Raw genomic sequence first — 22,916 nt, forward strand, 5'->3', positions numbered from 1 at the left:
ACAAAAAAGATATTCAATAGTACAGTCTCTAAGGAAGATGGTATGAAGAACCCCCTTCCACCCAAAACAATCAAATGGAAGTTCTATGCAAACCAAGAGCAATACTCTTAGGCATATATCTGAAGAATATTAATCCAAAAAATATATTTGCACCCTGTGTTCATAGAAATACAAGTTCCAATAGATAAACATGGAATCAAGCTTAGTTTTCTCAAAAGATGGCTGGATATAGAAGTTATGGTAGGGGAATGGAGATAAAGGAGAACAGGTAAAACACTTGTCTGGCATACAGCTGACCTGACTTTGATTCCTGGCACCATATATGCTTCCCTGAGTCACTGCCCGAGTATTGCCAGGCATGCCCCAAGACAAAGCAAACAACAAAAAATTGTGGATATATATATAACCAGCAAAATACTACTCTGACATGAGAGAAAGAAGGAAGGAAGGAAGGAAGGAAGGAAGGAAGGAAGGAAGGAAGGAAGGAGAAAGAAAGAAAAGAGAAAGGAATAAATCATGCCGTTGAGGACAAAATGGACAGGGATTAAGGTGATTATGCTAAGAGGAGTAAAAAGAGAAGAGAAGAGTAAGACAAAGCCTGGGTGATTTCAATCCTAGATGGCAGACAAAAGGTAAAGCAAGCAAACTAGCAAAACCGAATAAAAGTAGCAATAAACTGCTCCTAGAAGTTGGGGGATTGGAGGTCTGTTGGGGTTGGGATGGCATTGAAACTTTGGTGTTTCGTGTGTTTTTTTTTTACACACAAAGGTGTGTAATGCTAGACACCCACCCCCCAATTCTATAGTACTGTAAAATGATACCAGTGCAGTCAAGTCCTACCCTAAGAGGCCTGCCGAGACTGTCAGGGAGGGTTCAGAGCTCCTTTGCTCCCTCCAAGTCCTGCTTTCCAGGATCTGCGTCTTTGGATGCACAGGCATTGGTGTTTTTTTTTTCCTCCTATACAGCCGTTACTTGTGCTAATCTCATTTTAACTTTAAGGGAGGCAGTTTTGAAACTCTGATCTGCTGTATTATTTTCTGTGATCACAGAGAACATTGCTAACTACAATGCTTTTAATAAACAATAAAGCAGCATACCTCTACTGTATTTGGTAGACCCTAGGTAGAGAGGTCACTTCACAAACTGTAGACTGTGGAGAAATATAATCTAACTAGAATGGGATACTTTGTGCCCCAGTCAAGTGGAGAACTGTAATAACTTTTCTCACATTGCCCATTCTCTGGCAATCAGTACCATTTCTTTGGGAACAGGTGGCAGCAAAACCAGAAGGCATTCTTATCAAACTTCTCCATCTGGGTCTTCAGATAATTGTTTTTTTCAAACTTCACCTACTTACTACTCAACAACTTCTTTTTTTTTATGTAGGAGTAATGCTATTTATTCAGCGACTGATTAGCTGATTGAACTGTGCATGAACTCCACCTTATTTTTTTTTCATTTTTTATAATTTTACTTATTGAATCACCATGAGAGCAGTTACAAAGCTTTCGGGTCTAAGTCTCGGTCATACGATGAAACACCAGTACCTTCACCAGTGCTCATTCTCCACTCCCAACAATCCCAGTATACCCCATTCCTCACCCTCCCCCTACCTGTGGGGCAGATGATTTCCACATTACTCTCTCTCTACTTTGATCACATTCAATATTTTGACACCAGACCCACCATTATTATTTGAGATTTTACCTTAACACTCAGATCTGCTGAAAAGGCAACAGTAGACAATTTGTTTTCTATTGCTGGTTATGAATAACATATGATGTTGCGTGGCTCTATAGCACAGCGGTAGGGCGTTTGCCTTACAAGTGGCCAACATGACCGACCCAAGTTTGATTCCTCTGCCCCTCTCGGAGAGCCTGGCAAGCTACTGAGAGTATCTCACCCGCACGGCAGAGCCTGGAAAGCTACCCGTGATGTATTTGATATGCCAAACACAGTAACAACAAGTCTCATGAAGGAGACATTACTGGGTTCGCTCGAGCAAATTGATGAACAACGTGAGGACTGTGATTTGTCTGATTTTTGAGTTGTTGCATGGCTCCAGTAGTGGCCGTGCGATTTTGAAATTCCGAAATTTTAACACTTAAATCTGGAGAGATTTCTGCCAAAAGCCACTGGGTTCCGAGATTTGCTCCTGAGTCTCTGGGATCATGGCTGTTGAGCAGCTTGATGAGGAGCCAGAGAGGCCGTTCATGGGCGATGACTTGGGGTCTAGTTGGAGTGGGGAGGACAGGACCGGCTCCATTCTCATCCCGTGAGGCCCAAAATGTCTTGTCACTGCGGGCCCAAGCCTGACTGCCCAATGGCCTCTGGAGGATGACAGCCACCGAGCTGCCAGGGGGAAACAGGCAGAGGGACAACACCCTTTCCCTCCTGAGGTGGCCCGGCAACAGTAACCTACTGTGTGGTCCGGACGCATTTCTGCCAAAAGCCACTGGGTTTCGAGATTTGTTTCTGAGTCTCTGGGATTATGGCTGTTAAGCAGCTTAATCAGGAGCCAGAGAGGCCATTCGTGGGTGATGACTTGGGGTCTCATTGGGATGGGGAGGACAGGACTGGCTCCACCCCCATCCCGTGAGACCCTGCATGTTTCGTCACTGCGGGCCCAAACCTGACTGTCCAGTGGCCTCTGGAGGATGGCAGCCAGCGGGCCCCAGGGGGAACAGGCTAAGGCACGAAACCTATTCTCACCTGGGGTGGCCCAGCACCGGTAACCTACTGCAGAGACCGGACACATTTCTGCCAAAAGCTGCTGGGTTTTGAGATTTGTTTTGGAGTCTCTGGGATCATGTTCATTACGCAGTTCAATCAGGAACCAGAGAGGCCATGCCTCCAATTATATAGCCGAGCCGGAGGTGGTTTGTGGGTGTGTTTCCCACATACCTAACTTTTGGCCATTTTCTTTCTTGGTAAACTTTGCCCCAATTTTTTGGGGTCTGGCCAAAGGCACAGTAGCAATTTGGGGGTATCTGGAAGTCTGAAGGCGCCATCAAGCTGCTGATGCACTCGCCTCTCAGGTACAGATTGACCTGCTAGCGGCACCAACCCCCCCCCACCCCCACGCCAACAACTTCTTGACTATTAATTTCTCTCTTTAAAATGTCTAAAAGAGCAAGGGGGCCAGAGTGATAGTACAAAAGGTAGGGGACTTGCCTTGCACACAACTGACCCAGGTTTGATCCCTGGCATCTCATATAGTCCCTCTGCACTGCCAGGAGTAACTCCTAAGTGCAAAGCCAGTAGTCACTCCTGAGCATCACCAGGTGTGGCCCAAAAAGCTAAAAAAAAAAAAAAGTCTAACAGAGGAACTGAAGAGATAGCACAGGGTTTAAAGTGCTTGTCTACATGAGGTCAACCTGGGTTTGATCTTGGCACTCTTAAGAGTTTTTTGAGCATCACCAGGAGTGAATCTTGAGCACAGAACCAAGTGTAAGCCCTGAGAGCACTTCTGGGTGTGATCCCAAAACTGAATTAAAAAATATATATAAAACAAAATGTTTTCTAGAATACAGCCATAACTTGTGCTTTTCCCCCCTTTGTCGTATCATTTTCTCTATTTCCTAAGGGAACATGTTTGTAAACAGGTTAGGGTCTTACCCATTTCTATCCATCAACTACTAAAGTTTCCTCGGTCACCAGGAAACTGTCCCCTTAATGAATATTTAATATTTATGAGATGACCTCGTCCTCCTCTAGCTATGTTGAATCTCTAATGATGCCAGTAATCTGATTATCATAAATGGATTCATGAGAAGAACATTAGGCCAAAATGTGGACCTGGCTGGGGTATAATTAGAGGTTTAATCAACAAGCATCATTGAGTCCTTACTGAGCTCCATACTGGGTTCAACAAGGGAAATGCTTCTAAGACCTTCTAAGGAAGGTGAGTTATCTGAGGAAATTGTTAAGGAAAACAGAATGTGCTTTTATTATTGTGGGCTCTGGGAATCCTAGCCAGAGAGACTCTTTGGAAGCACTCAGTAAAGCCACCTAGACGCTATTAGAAGCATGATGAATGGTCACAGGGGAATATTTGCTCTGCTGACATGTGGATAATACACAAAGCAGGTTTGCTAATGGTGGCTGAGTCTGTAAGAATTTGCACTCATGGGGGCTGGAGCGATAGTACAGCAGGTAGGGCATTTGTCTTGCATGTGGCCAACCTGGTTTGATTCCCAGCATCTCATATGGTCCCCCGAGCACAGGGGTAATTCCTGAGTGTATGACCCAGGAGTAACCCCTGTGTATCGCCAGTGTGATCCAAAAAATAAAGAAAAAAAAAGAATTTGCACTCATGATTTCCCCTTGTACTAAACAGGTTTTTACAATGTCTTCCTATAGATGATGCCACTTCTTCCTCCCAGGGTGAGGAAGAGAGGGAGCATGATCTCCTCAGAGGCCAGTGAGCAGGAAGAGAGGGAATGCTATGAGCTGAGAGGAGAGTTAGAAGGTGGGACGTACTGCCGGCCTTCCCTCTACTCCCAGGAGCCCTTAACCCACCCCCAACCCATTCCCCCCATCCTGGCCCCCAGCCCACCCCACCCCCCACCACCCCGTGCCTCTCAAACTGCTGAGTCCACGAACCACGGCCAACTTCAAGGCAGATGTGATGCGGGGACTAAGATTCTTCTTTTCTAATGAGCTCCCAGGCAATGTGGTGCTACTGGTTCAGGGACACTTTGAATAGTGAAAATTTACATGACCATTAATTTAAAATATTTTTCATACCAATTAAAAAATCCTCAAAATATGAATAAAAAAGAATTTTAATCTTCTGAGATGTACTTCCTAGTACAAAACATTTGATTATTTTGTTTTGATTTTATCCCATTTTTATTGAAGCACCTCGATTTGCAATATTGTTAACAGAAGTTGCATGCATACAATGCCCCAACACAATATGTTCTTATGCAACAATTTTAATTTTTTTACCAATGCACATCAAGTGCAGACTCGACCCTCCAAAAGTTCTTGTGGGGAAAAAAAAGTCATTACAAAAGGTTGGGTGCTCAAACACCTGTAGCACTGTAAAGAATTTGCACTCATGTCCATGTCCTCCCATTGTTCATTGATTTGCTCGAGTGGGCCCAGTAACGTCTCCATCATGAGACTTGTTGTTACTGTTTTTAGAATATCAAATATGTCACAGGGAGCTTACCATGCTTTGCCGTGCGGGCGAGATACTCTCGGTAGCTTGCTGGACTCTCCGAGAGGGGCAGAGGAATTGAACCTGGGTTGGCCGGGCCGGCAAACGCCCTATCCAATGTGCTATCACTCCAGAGCATTTGACTGCTTAAACACCGTGCAGCTAAAAATCAATCATGAACAATTTTGTATCTTATGAAGATTCAATACATTTTTTAAAAACTGAAAAACCCAGTCATTACAGTTTACAAATGAGAAATCTGAAGTAGTTAAAAGATACTTGCTATATTCAAATCCAGACTAACTTACAATGAGTTTACTTGCTATATATAAATTTCAATTCAATTATTTTTATTTTTTTCACAGTTAAAAAAGTTGTTTATGATTTGGTTTCAGGTATACTATGTTTCAGTACCCACCACTTCACCAGTGTACATTTCCCACACCAATGTCCCCAGTTTCCTCCCATCCCTGTCCCCACCTGCCTCTATGCCTCCTCTCTGTCTCTCTCTGTTTCTGTCCCTCTGTCTCTCTCTGTCTCTCTGTCTCTGTCTCTCTCTGTCTGTCTCTCTCTCTCTCTCTATATATATATATGTCCTCCCTGGGTCATTAAAGTTTGCAATACAGGAACTGAAAGGTTATCATGTATATACTTCACATCTTTTCAGCACTTGGTTCTTGTCCAGAGTGGTCATTTCCAACTATCATTGTCATAGTGGTCCCTTCTCTATTCGAACTGCCCTTGTCTTACACACATTTGTGGCAAACTTCCCACAATGCTTGATATATATTTTATAAATATCTAGAATCTAATCTTTTGGTTCTATTTTCCCAGACCCTGAAACGTGGAAAGGAGAATCCTGGGTAGTGCAAGAACAGGGCTCCTGTCAGAGGCTGCATCAGCTTCCCACAAGGTGGCGCTCCCAGGCCATCTGTAGCCTGGCGGTCAGCACCGCCTTGCTGCTTTCTTGCCCGCTGGGCAAAGATCTGGAAGCCGCCCTATAAAGGTTATCAAACCCCCAGGCACCTGAGGCACACTCTGAAGTAATCACAGTGAAAAGCTTATTTAGTTCTGTTTTTGTTTTCCATTCATCAAACAGGGAAGAGGAACAGAAAATTAGCAAAAGGGAAAAAACTCTGCTTTCAAAGAGAAAGGCCAGAAAATTTAAGATTTTCATATGTCCATGTCTATATGTCCATGCCTTTTTTTTTCTTTTTAGGTCACACCCGGAGATGCACAGGGGTTACTCCTGGCTCTGCACTAAGGAATTGCTCCTGATGGTGCTCGGGGGGGGACCATATGGGATGCTGGGAATCGAACCTGGGTCGGCAGTGTGCAGGGCAAATGGCCTACCCACGGTGCTATCACTCCAGCCCCTGTCCATGTATTAAGGGCAACCTTATTGCTGATTCTTTCCACAAGCCCTGAAGCACCTCAATACAGAAGATTGTGGAGAGAAAAATGGATATCTGCATCGATGTGCAGATGAAGGAAATATCTGCCAGAGAAATCCAGGGTCAGTGCTGGAGAGAAAACACAGGGGTTAAGGTGCTGGATTGATTCCTCTCATCTCATATGGCCCCCTGAGCACTGTCAGGAGTGATCCCTGAGCAGAGACAGAATTAAACCTTGAGCACTACCACCAAAGAGAAACCCAGAGCCTGAGCTTCTTGTGGGGAGGGTGGGCATTGACACAGGTCAGCAAGCAGTGGCCAACTGTCTTAGGAGATCAGGCATGGAAATGAAGATCTGAACCTCCCTCTCCCAGCAGAGAGCCAGAAGTAACCCCCGAGCACCATAGGTATGGCCTTAATATGTACATATATGTATATATATGCATATTTATGTAATAAACACAACTATTATATTACATTGTGTAAAATATATCAATAAAGATATGATACAATTAAATGATCAGCTGATGTTATTAGAGAAAAGCTATGGTGAGATGAAGATATTCTACCAAGGTTTTACTGACTCTTCAAGTACATTCATAAATGAAAAGGAAAGTCAGTATTTTCCCAGGTCAGTGAAACACTCCTCAGGTAATGAGCACATCTAAAAGTTAATGAGAGGTTTGTCACAGGCTCAGAGATGTTTGCATCACATTGCTATCCAACAGGACCTGCAACAGCAGTCATTATTTCATTATTATGCCCATTTTGCACACGAGGAAGTCAAGGTCCAGAGACTCGAAGTCTCTTGTCCAGAAGTCACATAGCAAATGGTAGACCCAAAACTAGAAACCAATGTAGGCTCCAGCTTTTGCACTCCTGGGGATATGCTGCTGGCAGTGCAGGACTGAGGGTTTAGTCCTCGGCCGGGCAGTGCAGTGCTGCTTCTCTTGGTGGTGCCAGGGGCCACCTCATCACCTCAGTGGTGCTGGCAGCGTGGGCATGTAGTATTGGGAATCAAATTTGGGGACTCGTGCATGCAAATCACATGCTCAGCCTCTGGCCCAGAGCCATGGGCTAGATACCCGAGGGAGTGAGGGGCCACAACCAGCAGTACTCAGGGCTTACTCCTTACTATGCTCAGGGATTATTCCTGGTGGGGCTCAGGAGATTGCATGTGGTGCTTGGGATCAAATTGGGGTTGACCATGTGCAAGGCATGGGCCTTACCCACTGTATTGTCTCCAGTCCAAAGCAAGCACCTAAGCCCTTATACTATTTCTCAGGGCCTGAGTTAGACATTAACTTACTCCAGAAAGATTGGGTATTGATATTTATTTATAAAGAGTGACTATTGATGAATTAGTGCTGGTGGCATGGCTGGAAGATATACGGTCAAACATAGCTGGTGACTGGAGTGAATCTAGAACAATTCCTCAACTATTTGAGGCAGTAATCTGAAAACTCAGATTTCCAAGATGGACAAACTGGGTGCATTAATAAGACTAATAATACAAAAGATAAATAGTTGGTGAGGCAATAGATCAGATTATCCAGCACTTTCAAACTAATCCCTCCTGATAAGTCAGGCATTTTGGAAATTACACTCATTCCCCCAGGAGAGCAGGGTAATAATTAGTAATATAGTACATATGGCCCAGGGAACTCCAGGACATTGGGAAAATCTGATTCAATAAACACAGTTTGAGGGTAAGAAGAATTATGAGAGTAATTTTCTCACTGTAATCAGTACAATGTATTCCTAACAGTGGCCAGATTATTTAAAAGAAAAGGCAGAGTTGAGTAAAACCATATAAATGCTTTTCAAACCAGATTCATAAAGAAAGGCTTAGGCTATGATAGGCTAAAAAAAATTAAATTTTTTTAAAAAGCTCAGAATCTGACTTAATGATTTTTTAAGGAAATGAAAAGCATGTTACTGCTTTTTCTTCTTTATCTGCCCAGAATGAAGAAATGAATATAAGTTGGGGTATCAGTTTAGGTTAGATCCAGGCCATTTTGTCCTCTGGTAAAGTGAAGTAAAGAAACTACATGGCTTAGCCACAATCTATGCAAAGCAATAGAGGGTCTAAAATAACAAAGATTCATATTTTATTTCATTGTTGTTTATAGTTTTGGGGGTTTTTGTTTGTTTGGGGGCCACATCTGGTGGTGCTGAGGGGTTACTCCTGGCTTTGCACACAGGAATTACTTCTGGCAGGTCATATGGGGTACCAGGGATTAAATCTAGGTTGGCTGCATATAAGGCCAGTGCCCTGCCCACTGTACTATTGCTCCAGTCCCTGTTTACAATTTTTGTTTATTTGTTTTGAGCCTTGGTGTTCAGAAGCTATTACTGGTTCTGTGCTCAGGAGTAACCCCCCGGTTATGGCTTGGAGACCATATGTAGTGCCAAGATTGAACTAGGAACACAAGGAAAATACCTAAACCCTTGTACTGTCTCTCTGAACCTGGGTCATCATCATTCTAACACCTCAAACTAACAAGCCTCTAAACTCTGGTGAGTTTTAAGGACAGAAATCTTTATTCAGTGCTTAACACTGATTCCAGGACACTGTTCTCACTAGGATGGGGACAGTGTTCACCTGTTTGCCCACCTCCCAGGGTTGCCCATGCTGGAAGAGCAAAAGGCACAGGATACCCTAGCATCTCCCATCACCTGGCCACAAAAATATTTCAAAGGTCTCTTTGAACTACAAAAAGAATCACTTACTTGAAAAACAAGGACAGGCATTAAGTTTGAAATTAATTTGAACAAAGTAATACCAAGGTAATTCTAAATTTTCCAATCTGTATTCAACACTTACAAGTTACTTATTACCCAAAAGGTTCTAGAATCTTCAAAGAGAAACGGCCAACATAAGAGCTATGTTCCAAACAAACAGTTGATGTGCCAAGGAAAAGGTTAGCAGGACCCAGGTTTACAAAAATCCTAAATTTGATAAGCAAAGGTGGCCTGAGGGGTGGGGGAGACCCTTAGTTTGTGTTGATTGAATTGACAATAGTTCATGCTACTGGTACTGGACTTTGCGACAAGTGGTAATAAGTTCCATCATTATTCTAAAATTGGTTGTTTGGGAAATTAGTTTAGCAGATGTGAATTGGGAGGCTCCTAAGAGAAGGTACAATGCAAAATGTGGAAGCTACGATAGGGAAAAAATAACTGGGGAGAGGCAAATGGCAATGAATGACACCAACACAGGGAGAGAGAAAAGAAACCAAAAAAAGAGAAGGAAAATAATTCATTCAATCATTTTTTTAACAAATGACCCTGCATTTGAATGATTTTTAAAATTCAGCCTCTAGACTTGAACCCTTGTGCCTCCAATAATTTAAATTATTGCCCCTCATCTTTGATATCAAGTCATTCCTGAGCTTATTTCTTTAAGCCTCAAACTAGAATCTATTTAAAATAGATTTTTTTGAGGGGGGGGGGGTGGAGGAGGATCAATTTTCCAGATCCAGTATTTTCCATTGTGCTAGTAGTTAACTGATGTTGATTCTAGCTTTAAAGATCATAATTTAAAAAAAAACAAACAGGGGATTGGGGGTGGGATGTCAGAGGGGTTGGAGGAAAGTTTGAAAGAATCTGCTTTTGATCTTAGTTTTAAATTTTTCTTATTGCTGCAACTTGGCAACAAATTATCTTTGAGATAAAGATAAGCACAGAAATGTAGGAGCCAGTGGTCTCTAAATTATCCTTTGTTTTTCATGGCCTGATCTATGAGAGGATAAAACACTGAAAGAGCTGGTTGCTGGTAGGTACCCTCCTGATCTCCCTTTGCAGATGAGGAAGATATCCTCAGGCTCAGGAACGCAGTGGAAAGAGAGAGAGCCTTTGACATTCATCTAGGGCAGAGCTTTGTGCAAAGAGCAGTACTACAGTGATTCTAAACTTGCCAATCTGTGTCTAACACTCAAGAGTTATTCATTATGCCCAAGACTGTATAATCTTCAAAGAGGATCAGCATATACAGGAAATATGTATGTAACAGTCTTGGAGAAGGTAGTTAAACTCAGATCTAACAAAACCGTAGGTTTGTCAAGCAGAATTAGAACTGGTGGGCTGTCAATATTTGTTGAGTACATGAACAGAAGGTCCTGGGGAGGGGACTTGTCTTATTGGGAGCATTCAGGAGTTGAGGTGGGAGAAAGGGAATAATACATAGACAAGGGCACTAGGTGAGGTAGGACTGTGAGACAGGAACATGGCTTAAGCTGGGTGTCCCAAGAAGCCAGGAACATGGCTTAAGCTGGGTGTCCCAAGAAGGTTAAAGGGGTGAGGGTCTGGAGAAGTATGCAGAACTCACACTTCTAGGGGGCCATGGTCTCCTGAAATGTTTCCAAGGTCCATGAGTAATTGTCAGTCCAAGGAATGCAAATTTAGGAGAACTCCCCCCATGGTGGAGAGAAGTTATTCATGCACATAAAGTCACATATAATCCAGCTCAGTGTTTTCTCTGACAATAAAATCCATCCACAAGTTTCCAGAATCTCACTAGCTCTACAGAGAAAATGCAATTTCTGTCTGGGAAACTAATGGAAACTGACATTAAGTTCTCTCTAAGACACTGGACCTTAATACTCTTAACTCTATTTCACATTGACTTAAACAAATCCCCTTGCCAACTATTTCTTCTAAAGACAGCATGGAGAATTTAAGGAGACTTTAAAAGATGATAATAATAGGGATATATAAAAGATTAGAAAACCCTCCTAGTAGTTAATGGAATTAGGATCTTCTTACTTGCGGTTGTTTCCATGGACAGAGAGAGTTTTTAAAATAATGAAATTTCTACTTTCAAGATTAAGAAAAAAAATCCATACCTGTCAGAGAATAGTGTCTTACATTTTTTACTTTTTAGGGAAATTTGAAAAATAACTCATCTATGCCAAAGAACACCCTACAAATCATGCAACTAGTTTGACAAATGAGGATGATAGCGAGCTTACATTGGCATGGAGACTAGAACATTTCTCTCCTCACATGAGTTTCTTTTGACACAGGAACTACAGTGAGAAAGAGTGTTATAGGCAGCCTGTTCTGAGCATAGGTGAAGACAAAGAAAAGCCAAAAAGTAAAATTATAGTGTCACAGCAATAGCACATTGGGTAGGGAATTTGACTTGCTTGCGGCCAATCCGAGTTTTATCTCCAGCATCCCAAATGGTCCTCTGAGCACTGCCAAGAGTGATTCATGAGTGCAGAGGTAGAAGTACGCCCTGAGCACACCCAGGTATGGCCCCAAAACAAAACAACAGCAACAACAAAGGTAAAATACAACAAACAGCAGGTTCCACACCCATGAGAACAAGCACAGCCCTTGTCTCCCAAAAATCAGAAGGACCCAAAGAAACTTGAACTAATGGCCTAGCAGAGCTTTCTTGACTTCATGTTGCCTGCCTTGGTGGGAATCACAGGTGTCTGGACAAATACTAGTTCAGACTTGCCAGATGTTTGGGCTCTCCTGGCTTAGATGTGCAGAGATCAGGGAAGGTAATGTAGATGCTCAGCAGCCACCGAACACGGACTGGATGGAGGTGAGGCCCACAGAGCTGCTGATTGATGATCTCCCATCTGGGAATTTTATACAACCATTTGCAAGGCAGAGGCAGAGGGTGGCTAATTTGACATTATAAAAGAAATATTTCACAGCTTCCTGGGTCTGTTTAAGACTAAAAATTCTCTATTTGAAATGGATGCACTTACATGTATGTTTACAAATAAAAAATTGTGTTTATTAGCAATTATTTAGATAAAACCCCCTGACCCTGTTTTCCCCCATCCCTTGCATCAGCCACTAACAGGGCAGAGGCTCAGGAGTGACCGCATATGTGGAGCCCCAAAACAGTGGGCTGGCATCCAACCCATCTGCCAGTGGCACATCGGGAATCCCGAGGCCACGAGAACAGCAGGGGAGTCTTACCCTGCCCCCTGGACAGCTCCTGTTCTCCTTTCCACCACAGCCAGCCCCCAGTGGAACTGAACAATAGACCCCTAATACCATCTGGATGCCAGAGCCACTGAGGCGGCTTTTGCTCTTCAACCTCTAGGAAATACCCAAAGAAGTGTAAGCAACAGCAAACAGGCTCAGGACAAAAGTGAATTTTCTCAGGAAAGATTCTAGGATAGAGAGCAGCAGCACCAGCAGTGGACCGGCCAGATCCCTACCGTTAAGACTCAGCAGCGGCACTTGGCACTTGAGTCTGTGCTGCCTGCCTACTTCAGGCCTGGCTGACTCTGGAGGGCTGCATGATAAGGATTAGGCACCTGCACGGGACAGTGGGAGCCTTCATGCTCAGCCTAGTCCTGCTGCTCACTCTCTCAGTCATCCTGGGCAAGATGATGCCCAGGTTTCCATGCTCCCACCCATCAACCAGAGCACAACAATGCCTTTTCTCCCACCACATGTGGACATGGTGAAGAGAGCTGGCATGGGTGAGACCCAGGGTTGGCTTCCTGGCATGTTCCCACCACATTACAGTGTGACCCCCCCACAGCCCTGCTGGCGGTGACCCTCACTGCCACAAGCGTGACCATTGACACTACAACGAAGTGTATACCCTGCCCCTAAGTGTGTGGGTGCTGTAATAAGGGTGCTGCTGGCGCGCTATAACCACAAAAAATCATCAGAATACAGAAGTGAAAGAAGTAAAAATGATCACACAGAAATCATGGGGAGCCTGTATACCAGAACGACCCTCACAGAGGGAACTGTCTTCTCAAGGGGGTTCATGTTTACAAGTTGCCCATAAAATAACTTTATGCCCCATATCATGAATAATTTGAATAAATGCCACCAAGCTTTGGACTGGCCCAAAGCTTGGTGGCATTTGATCATAATATATATATATATATATATATATATATACACACACATATATGTATATATGCACACACATATTTGGGGTTTTTTTGGGCAGTTATTGATGTTTTAACATTTCTTTCATCATCATCATAAAATTCAATTTACATGTGGAAACTGTATATTAGCGGTAAATTACACAAGAAACTCTGTATTACCTAGTTGATTACTGACCATTGCCAACAGACTATATGTGCACCGGTATCTTACATTTAAAAGGTACTCAATATTTACATGGGCTGGAGAGATAGCACAGCAGGTAAGGCGTTTGCCTTACACGCAGCCAACATGGCTGACCCGAGTTCGATTCCTCCACCCCTCTCGGAGAGCCCAGCAAGCTACCAAAAGTATCTCGCCCGCACGGCAAAGCCTGGCAAGCTACCTGTGATGTATTCTATATGCCAAACACAGTAACAAGTCTCACAATGTTACTGGGCCCGCTGGAGCAAATCGATGAACAACGTGAGGACCGTGAACGTGACCAATATTTACATAGCAATTGCTCCCCACAAGCAGGTCAGTATTCAGTCCAGCTCACTTTTAGATTCATTATGGATCTTTAGGTCAAAGTACGCAAGGGCTATTCTGCTCAACCCCTAAATTTGCAACAAGCTTTTTCAGAAGTATTATGAAACTGACAAGAAGCTAGAGATAATATAACAAACCACATTTCCTATTTTGAAGGGGATCCTCTAGAAGAATCCAGCAGCACTGGTTCACTGACAACAATGTTCCTTTTTCTTTTCTTTTTTTTTTTTTTAACAAAATAGTTCAGGAGTCTCCTTATTTTTTTAAATAAACACCTCTCAGGCCATAAATTCTCAGGGAATGGGCTCCAGCGATTCCTCCGCCCCTCTCGGAGAGCCAGCAAAATACTGAGAGTATCTCGCCTGCACGGCAAAGCCTGGCAAGCTCCCCATTACGTATTCGATATGCCAAACACAGTAAGTAGTCTCACAATGGAGACGTTACTGGTGCCTGCTTGAGCAAATCGATGAACAATGGGAGGACAGTGCAGTGCTATCGTGGGCTCCAGCAGTGCAGGCTCCCTTCCACTGGTTTTTACTAGTGTGCTGCTCTCGGTGGAGCAGGCTGATGCTTCAGTTGAACCCAAGTCCTTTTCTCTTTGGCTTCCTTCTTTTTCTGACCATTTTCCTTCACTCATTTCTGGAAGTCGTCTCAACTCTTAAGAGTGCTTAATAATGCTCAATACGAACATTAATTTTCTTGGCAAGAATCTTGTCCTTGACTTGTTTGTTAACAACAATGCCAACAGCATGTTGGGTAACATTGTAGACTCTTCCAGTTTTGCCCTGGTAACATCTGTGGGACATTCCTTTTTGGACAGTGCCCATTACCTTTATGTCTACGATATCACCTTTCTTGTATATCTGCATGAACATCGCCAAAGGAAAAACTCCATGCTTTCTAAAAGGCCTAGAGAACATGTAGTGGGTGCCCCTCCTCTTTTCCTTTTTGTTGGTCATTTTTACAATTTACTGAAAGATGGTGTTTCCAGCCGAAAGGACAGACAGCAATGTTCTGACCCTCATACTCAGGCTCTTGATCCTGCTCAGTTTTCTGTCTTGGACTAAGCAGGAGCCACATCCTTCGAAATCTTCATCGGTGAATTTAAGCGGACATGTGCTAACATTATCTTCTCTTTCAGCTGCAATACTTTCTCTTCAAGAAGGTCATTGTGAATCTCCATCTTGGAGGCAGGCACTATGGCTTTTGTTGACAAGAGATAGCACACCATTTTGTCATTGGAAAGGCAAAAGTGGCCTCTTAAGGAAGCCATGGCAGGGGCTGAAGCAATGGCACAGTGGGTAGGGCATTTGCCTTGCATGTGGCTGACTCCAGTTCAATTCCCAGCCTCCCATATGGCCCCCTGAGCACTGCCAGGAGTAAATCCTGAGTGCAAAGCCAGGAGTAACCCCGTGCATCACTGGGTGTGACCCAAAAGCAATATATATATATATATATATATATATATATGGAAGCCATGGCAACATGGGTTGAATATAGATGAAAACCAACTGCCTTTGAGCAAGCCATCAATGCCCACTAGAAAAGACTCTTCCAAAACCACGTGGTTGGTGACTCCTAGGAAGACAGGCCCGGTCAGCGTAGCCCACCCGGTAAAAGGAGGCCGGCAGAGGGAAAACCAGCCCCCTCCGGAAGAGGCTCGTGCCCGCCACGGAAAATCACAGAAAGCTGCCTTCAAATCAAAGGGGCGAGTACTGGCAAATCTTTAACACACACACACCTCCCCCCCCGCCGGCCCCACTGCCACTCACTGGAGAAGACCGCAGCGCCCAGGGTGGCAGTCAGGTTCCAGGCGAGGTGCACGGTGTCGGTGAGCACCTCGTGGCAGCGCCTGCACTGGACCACTGCACACCAGAGCACCGCATACCGGAGCACCATGCACTGGACCACCGTGCACTGGACCACCGCGCACTGGACCACTGCGCATGGAATCACCGTGCACCGCTCTGGCTGTAGCCACCATGGCAGCTGTGCACCAGATGGTGGTTCCTTGGGCCTCGGCTCTGCAGGATGGAGCAGCGACAACCCTTTCACCACCTGGGTATCCTATTCCATGGAAGTCGTGAGAGGGTTCATCGACCGCCTTCTTAGCACCATCACTCGAGCCACCCCACGACCACGGTGGTGCAGCCCGGCCATCTTCCTGCCAGGTCATCTTCCAGCTGCCCGCCACACTTTCGAAGGCCGCAGGCACCCCTCTCCGCTGTATTTGGTTTTTGAGCCACACCTGATGGTGCTCAGGTCTCAGTCCTGGCTCTGTGCTCAAGAATCACTCCTGAAGTGGCTCGGGGGAACATATGTGCTGTGGTATTGAACCTGGGAGAGCTGTGTGCAAGCAAAGTGCCCTATCCACTGTACTATCTCTTTGACTCCCAGAGGTCATTTCTATGGAACCCAGTGGAGCTCAGCAGTGGTGATACATTTGTACTGGGAGTGGACACTAGAAAAATCTCCTCATGCAACTGTGTGAAGACTTGGGGAAGCCACCTGTCAAATTCATGGCCTTGCCAGGAGCTGGGGAACAGGGACACCTCTCCACTCCCCATAGTCAACTGCTATACCTGTGAAAAGCACACTATTTACTGAAAAATGCTTCAGCATTGTTTTCTAATGGCAGCCTTGTGTGACAAAGAAGATGCAGGGCCCAGAAACAAGTGGCCAAGCAGCGAGAGTCACTGACAGGCAGGAAGAAGGGGGTTTGGACAAAAGGAGGCCCTGTCCGCACCCCGGATGCCCAGGAGGGGGCTGGAAAGAGGCGCCACACTGATAGGGCTGCCTGTTCCAGCGCTGGCTCTCAGGCACACATTTCATTCTCCCGCCCACATCACGAGTCTGTGCCGGGCACGTCCTGGCCCAAGCTCTGTTTCAAATTTGGAACAGAGAATAAATCTGAGCTTAGAGCGCTAATTGAATTCCATGCTGGATGCTGGGTTTTGCTAAGTGACGCCAACACATGAAAAACGTTCCCTGTCAGCTGTCAAAATAAACAGAGAAAAACTGCCTAAGTCTCACTTGGGGACACACTGGTCCCTGAACTCTTGACAGGCTGTAAGTCTGGGTGCTCACAGCACCTCATGGTGCTGGTCGGTGCATTCTCTTCCCTGGTGAGAGCCACCATCTTCTCTCTCGGACTAATGACTCTGGTCCTGTGTTACACTAATGAGGAAAAGAGACCCCTGCCCACGGTGGTCCATTTGTCTAACAGGCTCATTCAAGCAGGCAAATGCCAAAGAGCAGGAGCTACTAGGGGCGAGTTTGGGCAATATGATATAACCATGGAAGGCACTGAGGATGCCCTTAAGATGGTTTTGATCTTGCTTTGTAATCTTGGTAACTTGGGGATGTTCTCCAAATGTGCTTATGCCCTTGATGAGGTCCAGACCCTGCTTTGTAAAATAACATGCCTGGCATGCTAGCGTAGGGAGACCTGGGTCTTCTTTTCTAAGGAGCAACCCCAGATGTGTCTGTGGGCCGGCTCAGAGGCCAAGCCTCGATGAAGAGAGGGGCCATTCGATGCTGGGCCTGGCACTAGCAAAGTCTGTGCTATTCCATGTTAGGGCTTCTCATAGAGATCACCACAGTCAAATATTTGGAGACTTACTGCTGGAGACTTAAGGCCAGCCAAGTCGAATCAGGGAGGGTTTTTTTTTTTTTTTGCTTTTTGGGTCACACCTGGTGATGCTCAGGGGTTACTCCTGGCTCTGCACTCAAAAGTTACTCCTGGCAGTGCTCAGGGGACCATATGGGAGACTGGGAATCGAACCAGGGTGGGCTGCATGCAAGGCAAACACCTTGCCCGTTGTGCTATCACTCCAACCCCGAGCTTGTGCTTTTTATGGGTCACTTTTAATTTCCCTGGGGTCCAGAGCTGCGAGGAGTCCAACTCTCTGAGGATCCCTCTATGGGGGTCCTACTGCTTTTCCAGATCAGTTTTCCGCAAAGTGGGTGACACTCTCATTTGGGGGCACTGGAATGTGTGGGAGTAGTATTAGCTTTGGGTGCAATTCAAGGGCACTTCGTTTGTTGACTTACGAAAGGCAGATTTCATTTTTGTTCTGTTAGCCGAAGAAGTTTGGGAGCCTCTATTTTCAGTCCTCGAAGGGGTACAGGGCCCCTGCAGAAGATTTCCCAGAATCACCTGGCTCCCAGAAGTTACAGGAAAGTTGCACGCTGCAGCAGGCACCCCAGCAGCTGCTACACAGGCAACTTTCTCCTTTCCTGGGGTGCAGGTGCCATTTCCTGTTGTTCCTCTCAAGAGGCTCAAGCAGAAGGATGTTGTTCCCTCACTTCCTGAGGCAGTGGGAATTCATACCCGGAAACCACCTTCCCATTAGCGGCTCCTGTCTCAGCCCCCACAAGGTGGGTGAGCACAGGTGTGGGATGTGAGGTGTCCTAGGGGATGGGATTGTCCTGCTGAGGGACCCAGCAGTTCCCTTCAGGATTTGCAGTTGCTTGTCACCAACCAGATCCCCTGTGCTTTTAAGAGCCTGTCCAGAGAGCCCGAGGCAAGCAGAAGGATTAGACCCAACAGCCCATCACATCCAGAATCACAGGCCCTGGGAATCTCTCACACTCGCAAGCTAGCACAGGGTGCAGCCTATTCTGGGGCTCAGTTTCTATCGGGGAATAAGTGAAGGAGGAGAGAAAACCAAAAGTGAGCAGCAATATTTCCTCACACACTTCTTTAGGAAGGCAATTTTTATGTAACTAGGTCATTTTTATCTCTTCTAACACTTTCAAAGCTTTCCTTTTTGCCTCTAGTTCATAAAATGAGGGTCATGAGGAGAGAGAGTGAGAGTGTAGGAGAGAGAATGTGTGAGAGAGAGATAGGGAGGAGAGAGACAGAGAGACAGAGAGAGACGGGGGGGGGGGGGCTCCAGTTGAAGAACCTGCTTAGCACATAAGAGACCTGGGTTCAAACTGCCCAGCAATGGTCTTCTCAAGCACCAGGAGTGACCTCAGTGCTAAGAGCTGGAAGTAGCCCCCTGAGCAGTGCCAGGTAAGACCCTTAAACAGAAATGAAAAAGAAAGCGAGAGACTGTTTCATTCACAGCCACTGTCGTTTAGAGGCTACTCAGAGTCAGATGGAGTGCGTGTCATGCCTGCCTGTGTTTCCTTAAGTGGAAAGAGCATTTTCCAGAATCTGTTGGCCAATCAGACAACTCAGGGAAGCCAAAATTACTATAGATGACACAAAATCATGCTTTCAACAGACACTAACACAGCTCTGAGCTGTCCAGAGTTACTGTGGAAGACCCTTTCCACATCTGTGCAGAGAAGACAAAGCAGTGACAAGAATCTCTGGCCCAATACCCTGGCGTGCAGCCAGCAGACACCTGGGGCTTGGGCAAAAGGCAGCAGACCAGCCAGCAGGAGGCCCAGGGAATGAGCATGAGCGAGGGCAGAATGAAAACAATTCCTTTCCTTCCTTCTCTGCACACACAGCTCTTCTTTAAGCTCCTTAGTGATGAGAGTCTGTCTTGGCTGACTTTGAAACTAGAAAGTCTAGAAAGTGAACCTCTAGAGGGAAATTTGATGGACACCCCCACAGACCCAGCACTGGCTTTTAGTCAGAGCCTTAAGAGAGGAAATCTAAGATGAAGGAGATAACTTGGCTCATAGCAGAGAGAGGAAATGCGGCACCTGCAAGGAACAGATCAACATTGTACTGTATGTCTTTCCTGCTGTTGAATCCCACAGGCCCTTTCCTTTTTATCACATCTCTGGGCAAGGTCAAAGGCATAAGCTGCAATCACTTCCAGAAGAGGAAATTACTATCTAGAAAAGCCAAGTGATGGATTTTAGGTCCCAGAGATGATGTAGTGACAGAGCTGGAAGGACTGAGTCCTCTGGACTCTGAGCTGGTCCACAGGCAGAGCACATGGAAGACACATAGCTTGGTCTTACAGCTTTGCTTTCCACATGAAAGGTCACGACTGAGTGATAAGCACAACAAAATGAGGGTATAAAGGACAGTTAAAACATGAAGAGCTTTGAAATCAGAAATAAAGAAAAGAGAAGAAACAAAAAGATGAGAAAAGCATAAAAAAGAAAAGAAAAGAAAAGATTCCTTTAAATCCACTTATAGATGTAAGGAAGATTAAAACAAAGACAAATGAGTGAGAGCTCAGAACATAGACTCAAAACTTAAATCAGGCTCTAAGTTATATACAATAAACATGTCAGGAAGAAAGAGTGAGCACCTGAGCAATGGGGACTCCCCACACTCCCCCAACACACACACACACACACACACACACACACACACACACACCCCTCTCATGGTCCAGTCTGAGGATCTGGAATGCCAGGCCTGGTCCCTGAAACTGTAAATGAAGAGGAAGTTCTTTGCCATATCTGAGCAAATCTGAAGTAATGGTTCATAAAGCAGCTGATTTGGCCAAGCCAAAGTTAACATTTAGATATGTGAATTTGCATTAATCCCACCAGAGCACACTGTGAGAAGAGACCTTCATTTTCACAGCTCCCTTTTCTATGCTATAACATGGTTCTATTCAGTCTCATAATGCCTGTGAGCATGCCAGTGTGTTTGTGTGTCTGTCTGCAGACATATACACCTATCTGTCTGCATCGCTTTATCTGCTCAATGCAACTATTGATCACATGACAACACTTCATTATAAAGTCTCGTTATTACAACATCTTCCCAGTTGATGACTTCTATTATCAAAAAGAAAATAATTGCAGTGCATTATAGTTTTTTTGGCTAGCTGCTCTAAGGTTCCTGTTTGGGTTCATTAGAAAAAGAAGACTCTGGGGATTGAGAAAAGATAGGAGAGCAAAAGTTACGAGGTGGTTTCAGAGGGGAGAGGAGTCTAGGCAGGTAGACTTGAGCTTTGGTGCATGCTGTGACTATGTGAATCTTGGCACAAATTTGCACAGACTGAGCTGAGACCAGGAAAGAAAATGGAGCAGCAGCCTTTGCTCAGATTGGTCTACTAAAGTCACTCTGCATCGAGAAGCCACAGTGCACCCCATGAATAGAATCAAGGCCCTCAATCAACCCTAGATGGATGGTCAGATACAGGAGAAATATAATTATCATGTTTGATCTGAAAAGGGCAAAAGAGATTTACAGGCAGGCCACTGAGATACAAAGAGGGAGAAGAAATCCCAATGTAGTAAGGACAGTTCTCAATATCTGAATTCTCTAAGATTCATTTTTATTTTAGACACATGAGACATCATTTTTATAGCCTATATTCATTTTTATGCCTTTACAGATTTTATTTTCAGTAGCATTTAAAATTTTTTATGGTCACATAAATAATTTTGAGTCCTGTAGCCACAAGGATTTCAGGAGATGGTCATGTGACCCAAACAGATTGCCATGACCAGAGCCCAGGTGGGAGACCCCACGGCCTCAGAGAGGTTAATGAAGTGAACCCACAAAGTTAGCTCACACACACAGCACTGGTTTCATATATACTGGTCTAAGCCAGGCAGGACCCTGTCTACCTTCTTCAAACTCTTCTTGTTGGGAATTAGCTGGTCAGATGTCTAGCATACGTTCCCATTATCTGGGTAAGAAGAATAAACTACAGATAGGAAAAGTGGGAAGGGAAGGGAAGGTTATGGCGCCTTGCTTGCTTTCATGAGAATAGGTGGGAGTTCTGTACTCATGCACTGAAAACACACAAGTAGCAGGACAACACAGTTTAGAACCAGAATATTGGGCATCTTCATCAAAGAGCAAGAGTCAAAAACACTCTAGTGGGTGTTGCTGCCATTGTTGTTTGAGCCAAACCTGGTGGTGCTCAGGTTTTACTCCTGGGTCTGTGCTCAGGGATCACTTCTGGTGGAACTCAGGACAATATGTGGTACCAGGGACTAAACCTGAATAAGCCACATCCAAGGCAGTCACCCTCACCTGTGTACTATCTCTCTGGCTCCATTTCTTGGAAATACTATGCCTAGATACTAGTGTGTGTGGCCCCAAAGTATCACTTACCTTCAGCAATTCCTGTTCACTTCCAGGGACACCACTGTCACTCACATAAGGGCACTGTGTATGGTCCAGTACAGGACTTTTCTGTAGCCCCAGCACCCAGAGGTGGATAATGCTTCTTAGAAAGTGAAGGAACCCCGCTTCCCTTCCTGCATGATGTCATTTGCAGAAACTGGATTTGGCAGTATGCACACATTTTCTTTGATCTGCATGTGTATATCCTCCTATGTCTCCCTTCCTGGGTTCCAACTTCTAGGTTCCAAGTTCCTCTTCCCAAGAATTAGGGGGCGTTCGAACTTGTGAGATGGGTAAAGAAGTTGGCCCAAAACCCATCCTTGAAAGGGCTGAATGAGGCCATGAAGTTACCTGTGCATGCTTGGAGACCCAGTGGCGGAGGACATTCAGGACTCGATTGGTGGCTGTTCTCCGGATAATAAACTCTTTGTCGCACGTCCTCTCAGTGTTATTAAAACCTTTGGAATAAAATAAATATACACAGGTTACAGTTCATCTGGAAAAGTTCACTTATTTTTGGATTTCTGCTTCCCTATTAAGCCTGAGCAGGGGTTCACCGTGGAGTTATGGTAAAATTAAATGCCTAATGTGTTCACATTGTTTAAAGGCTGTTCACTTCCAGGGACACCACTGTCACTCACATAAGGGCACTGATTAAAGTCAAAGCCAATCTATGGGCATCTTTATTGGGATCATCTGGATCTGTGACATTAAAAAAAAGGAATTTCAACAAACTATTTTTTTTTTATTAGTGAAGCACCATGAGGTACAGTTGTAGATTTACAAATCCTTGTGCCTGAGTTTTGGTCATACAATGATCAAATACCCATCCCTCCACCAGTGCCCATTTTCCCCCAACCCCCCTCCCACACTGCCTCTGTGGCAGGGCATTCCCCTTTGTTCTCTCTCTCCTTTTGGGTTCAACAAACTATTTGAC

The 22,916-nt window shown here is 44.9% G+C and overlaps 1 protein-coding gene and 1 pseudogene across 1 annotated transcript in view; both read right to left on the reverse strand.

Annotated features, from left to right (window-relative positions):
- The window catches only part of RASGRF2 (Ras protein specific guanine nucleotide releasing factor 2), a 261,112-nt gene that overhangs the window by 22,549 nt on the left and 215,647 nt on the right, over positions 1–22,916 (reverse strand). The window contains exon 18 of the mRNA XM_056112497.1: positions 22,331–22,437. Within this exon, the coding sequence (XP_055968472.1) occupies positions 22,331–22,437 (107 nt within the window). The remainder of the gene's footprint in view (positions 1–22,330; positions 22,438–22,916) is intronic.
- Positions 15,038–16,150, reverse strand: LOC130021631 (protein Mis18-beta-like; annotated as a pseudogene).

The sequence above is a fragment of the Sorex fumeus genome, unplaced genomic scaffold, assembly GCF_029834395.1.
Source record: "Sorex fumeus unplaced genomic scaffold, SorFum_2.1 ptg000018l, whole genome shotgun sequence".
NCBI classification, from domain to species: Eukaryota; Metazoa; Chordata; class Mammalia; order Eulipotyphla; family Soricidae; genus Sorex; species Sorex fumeus.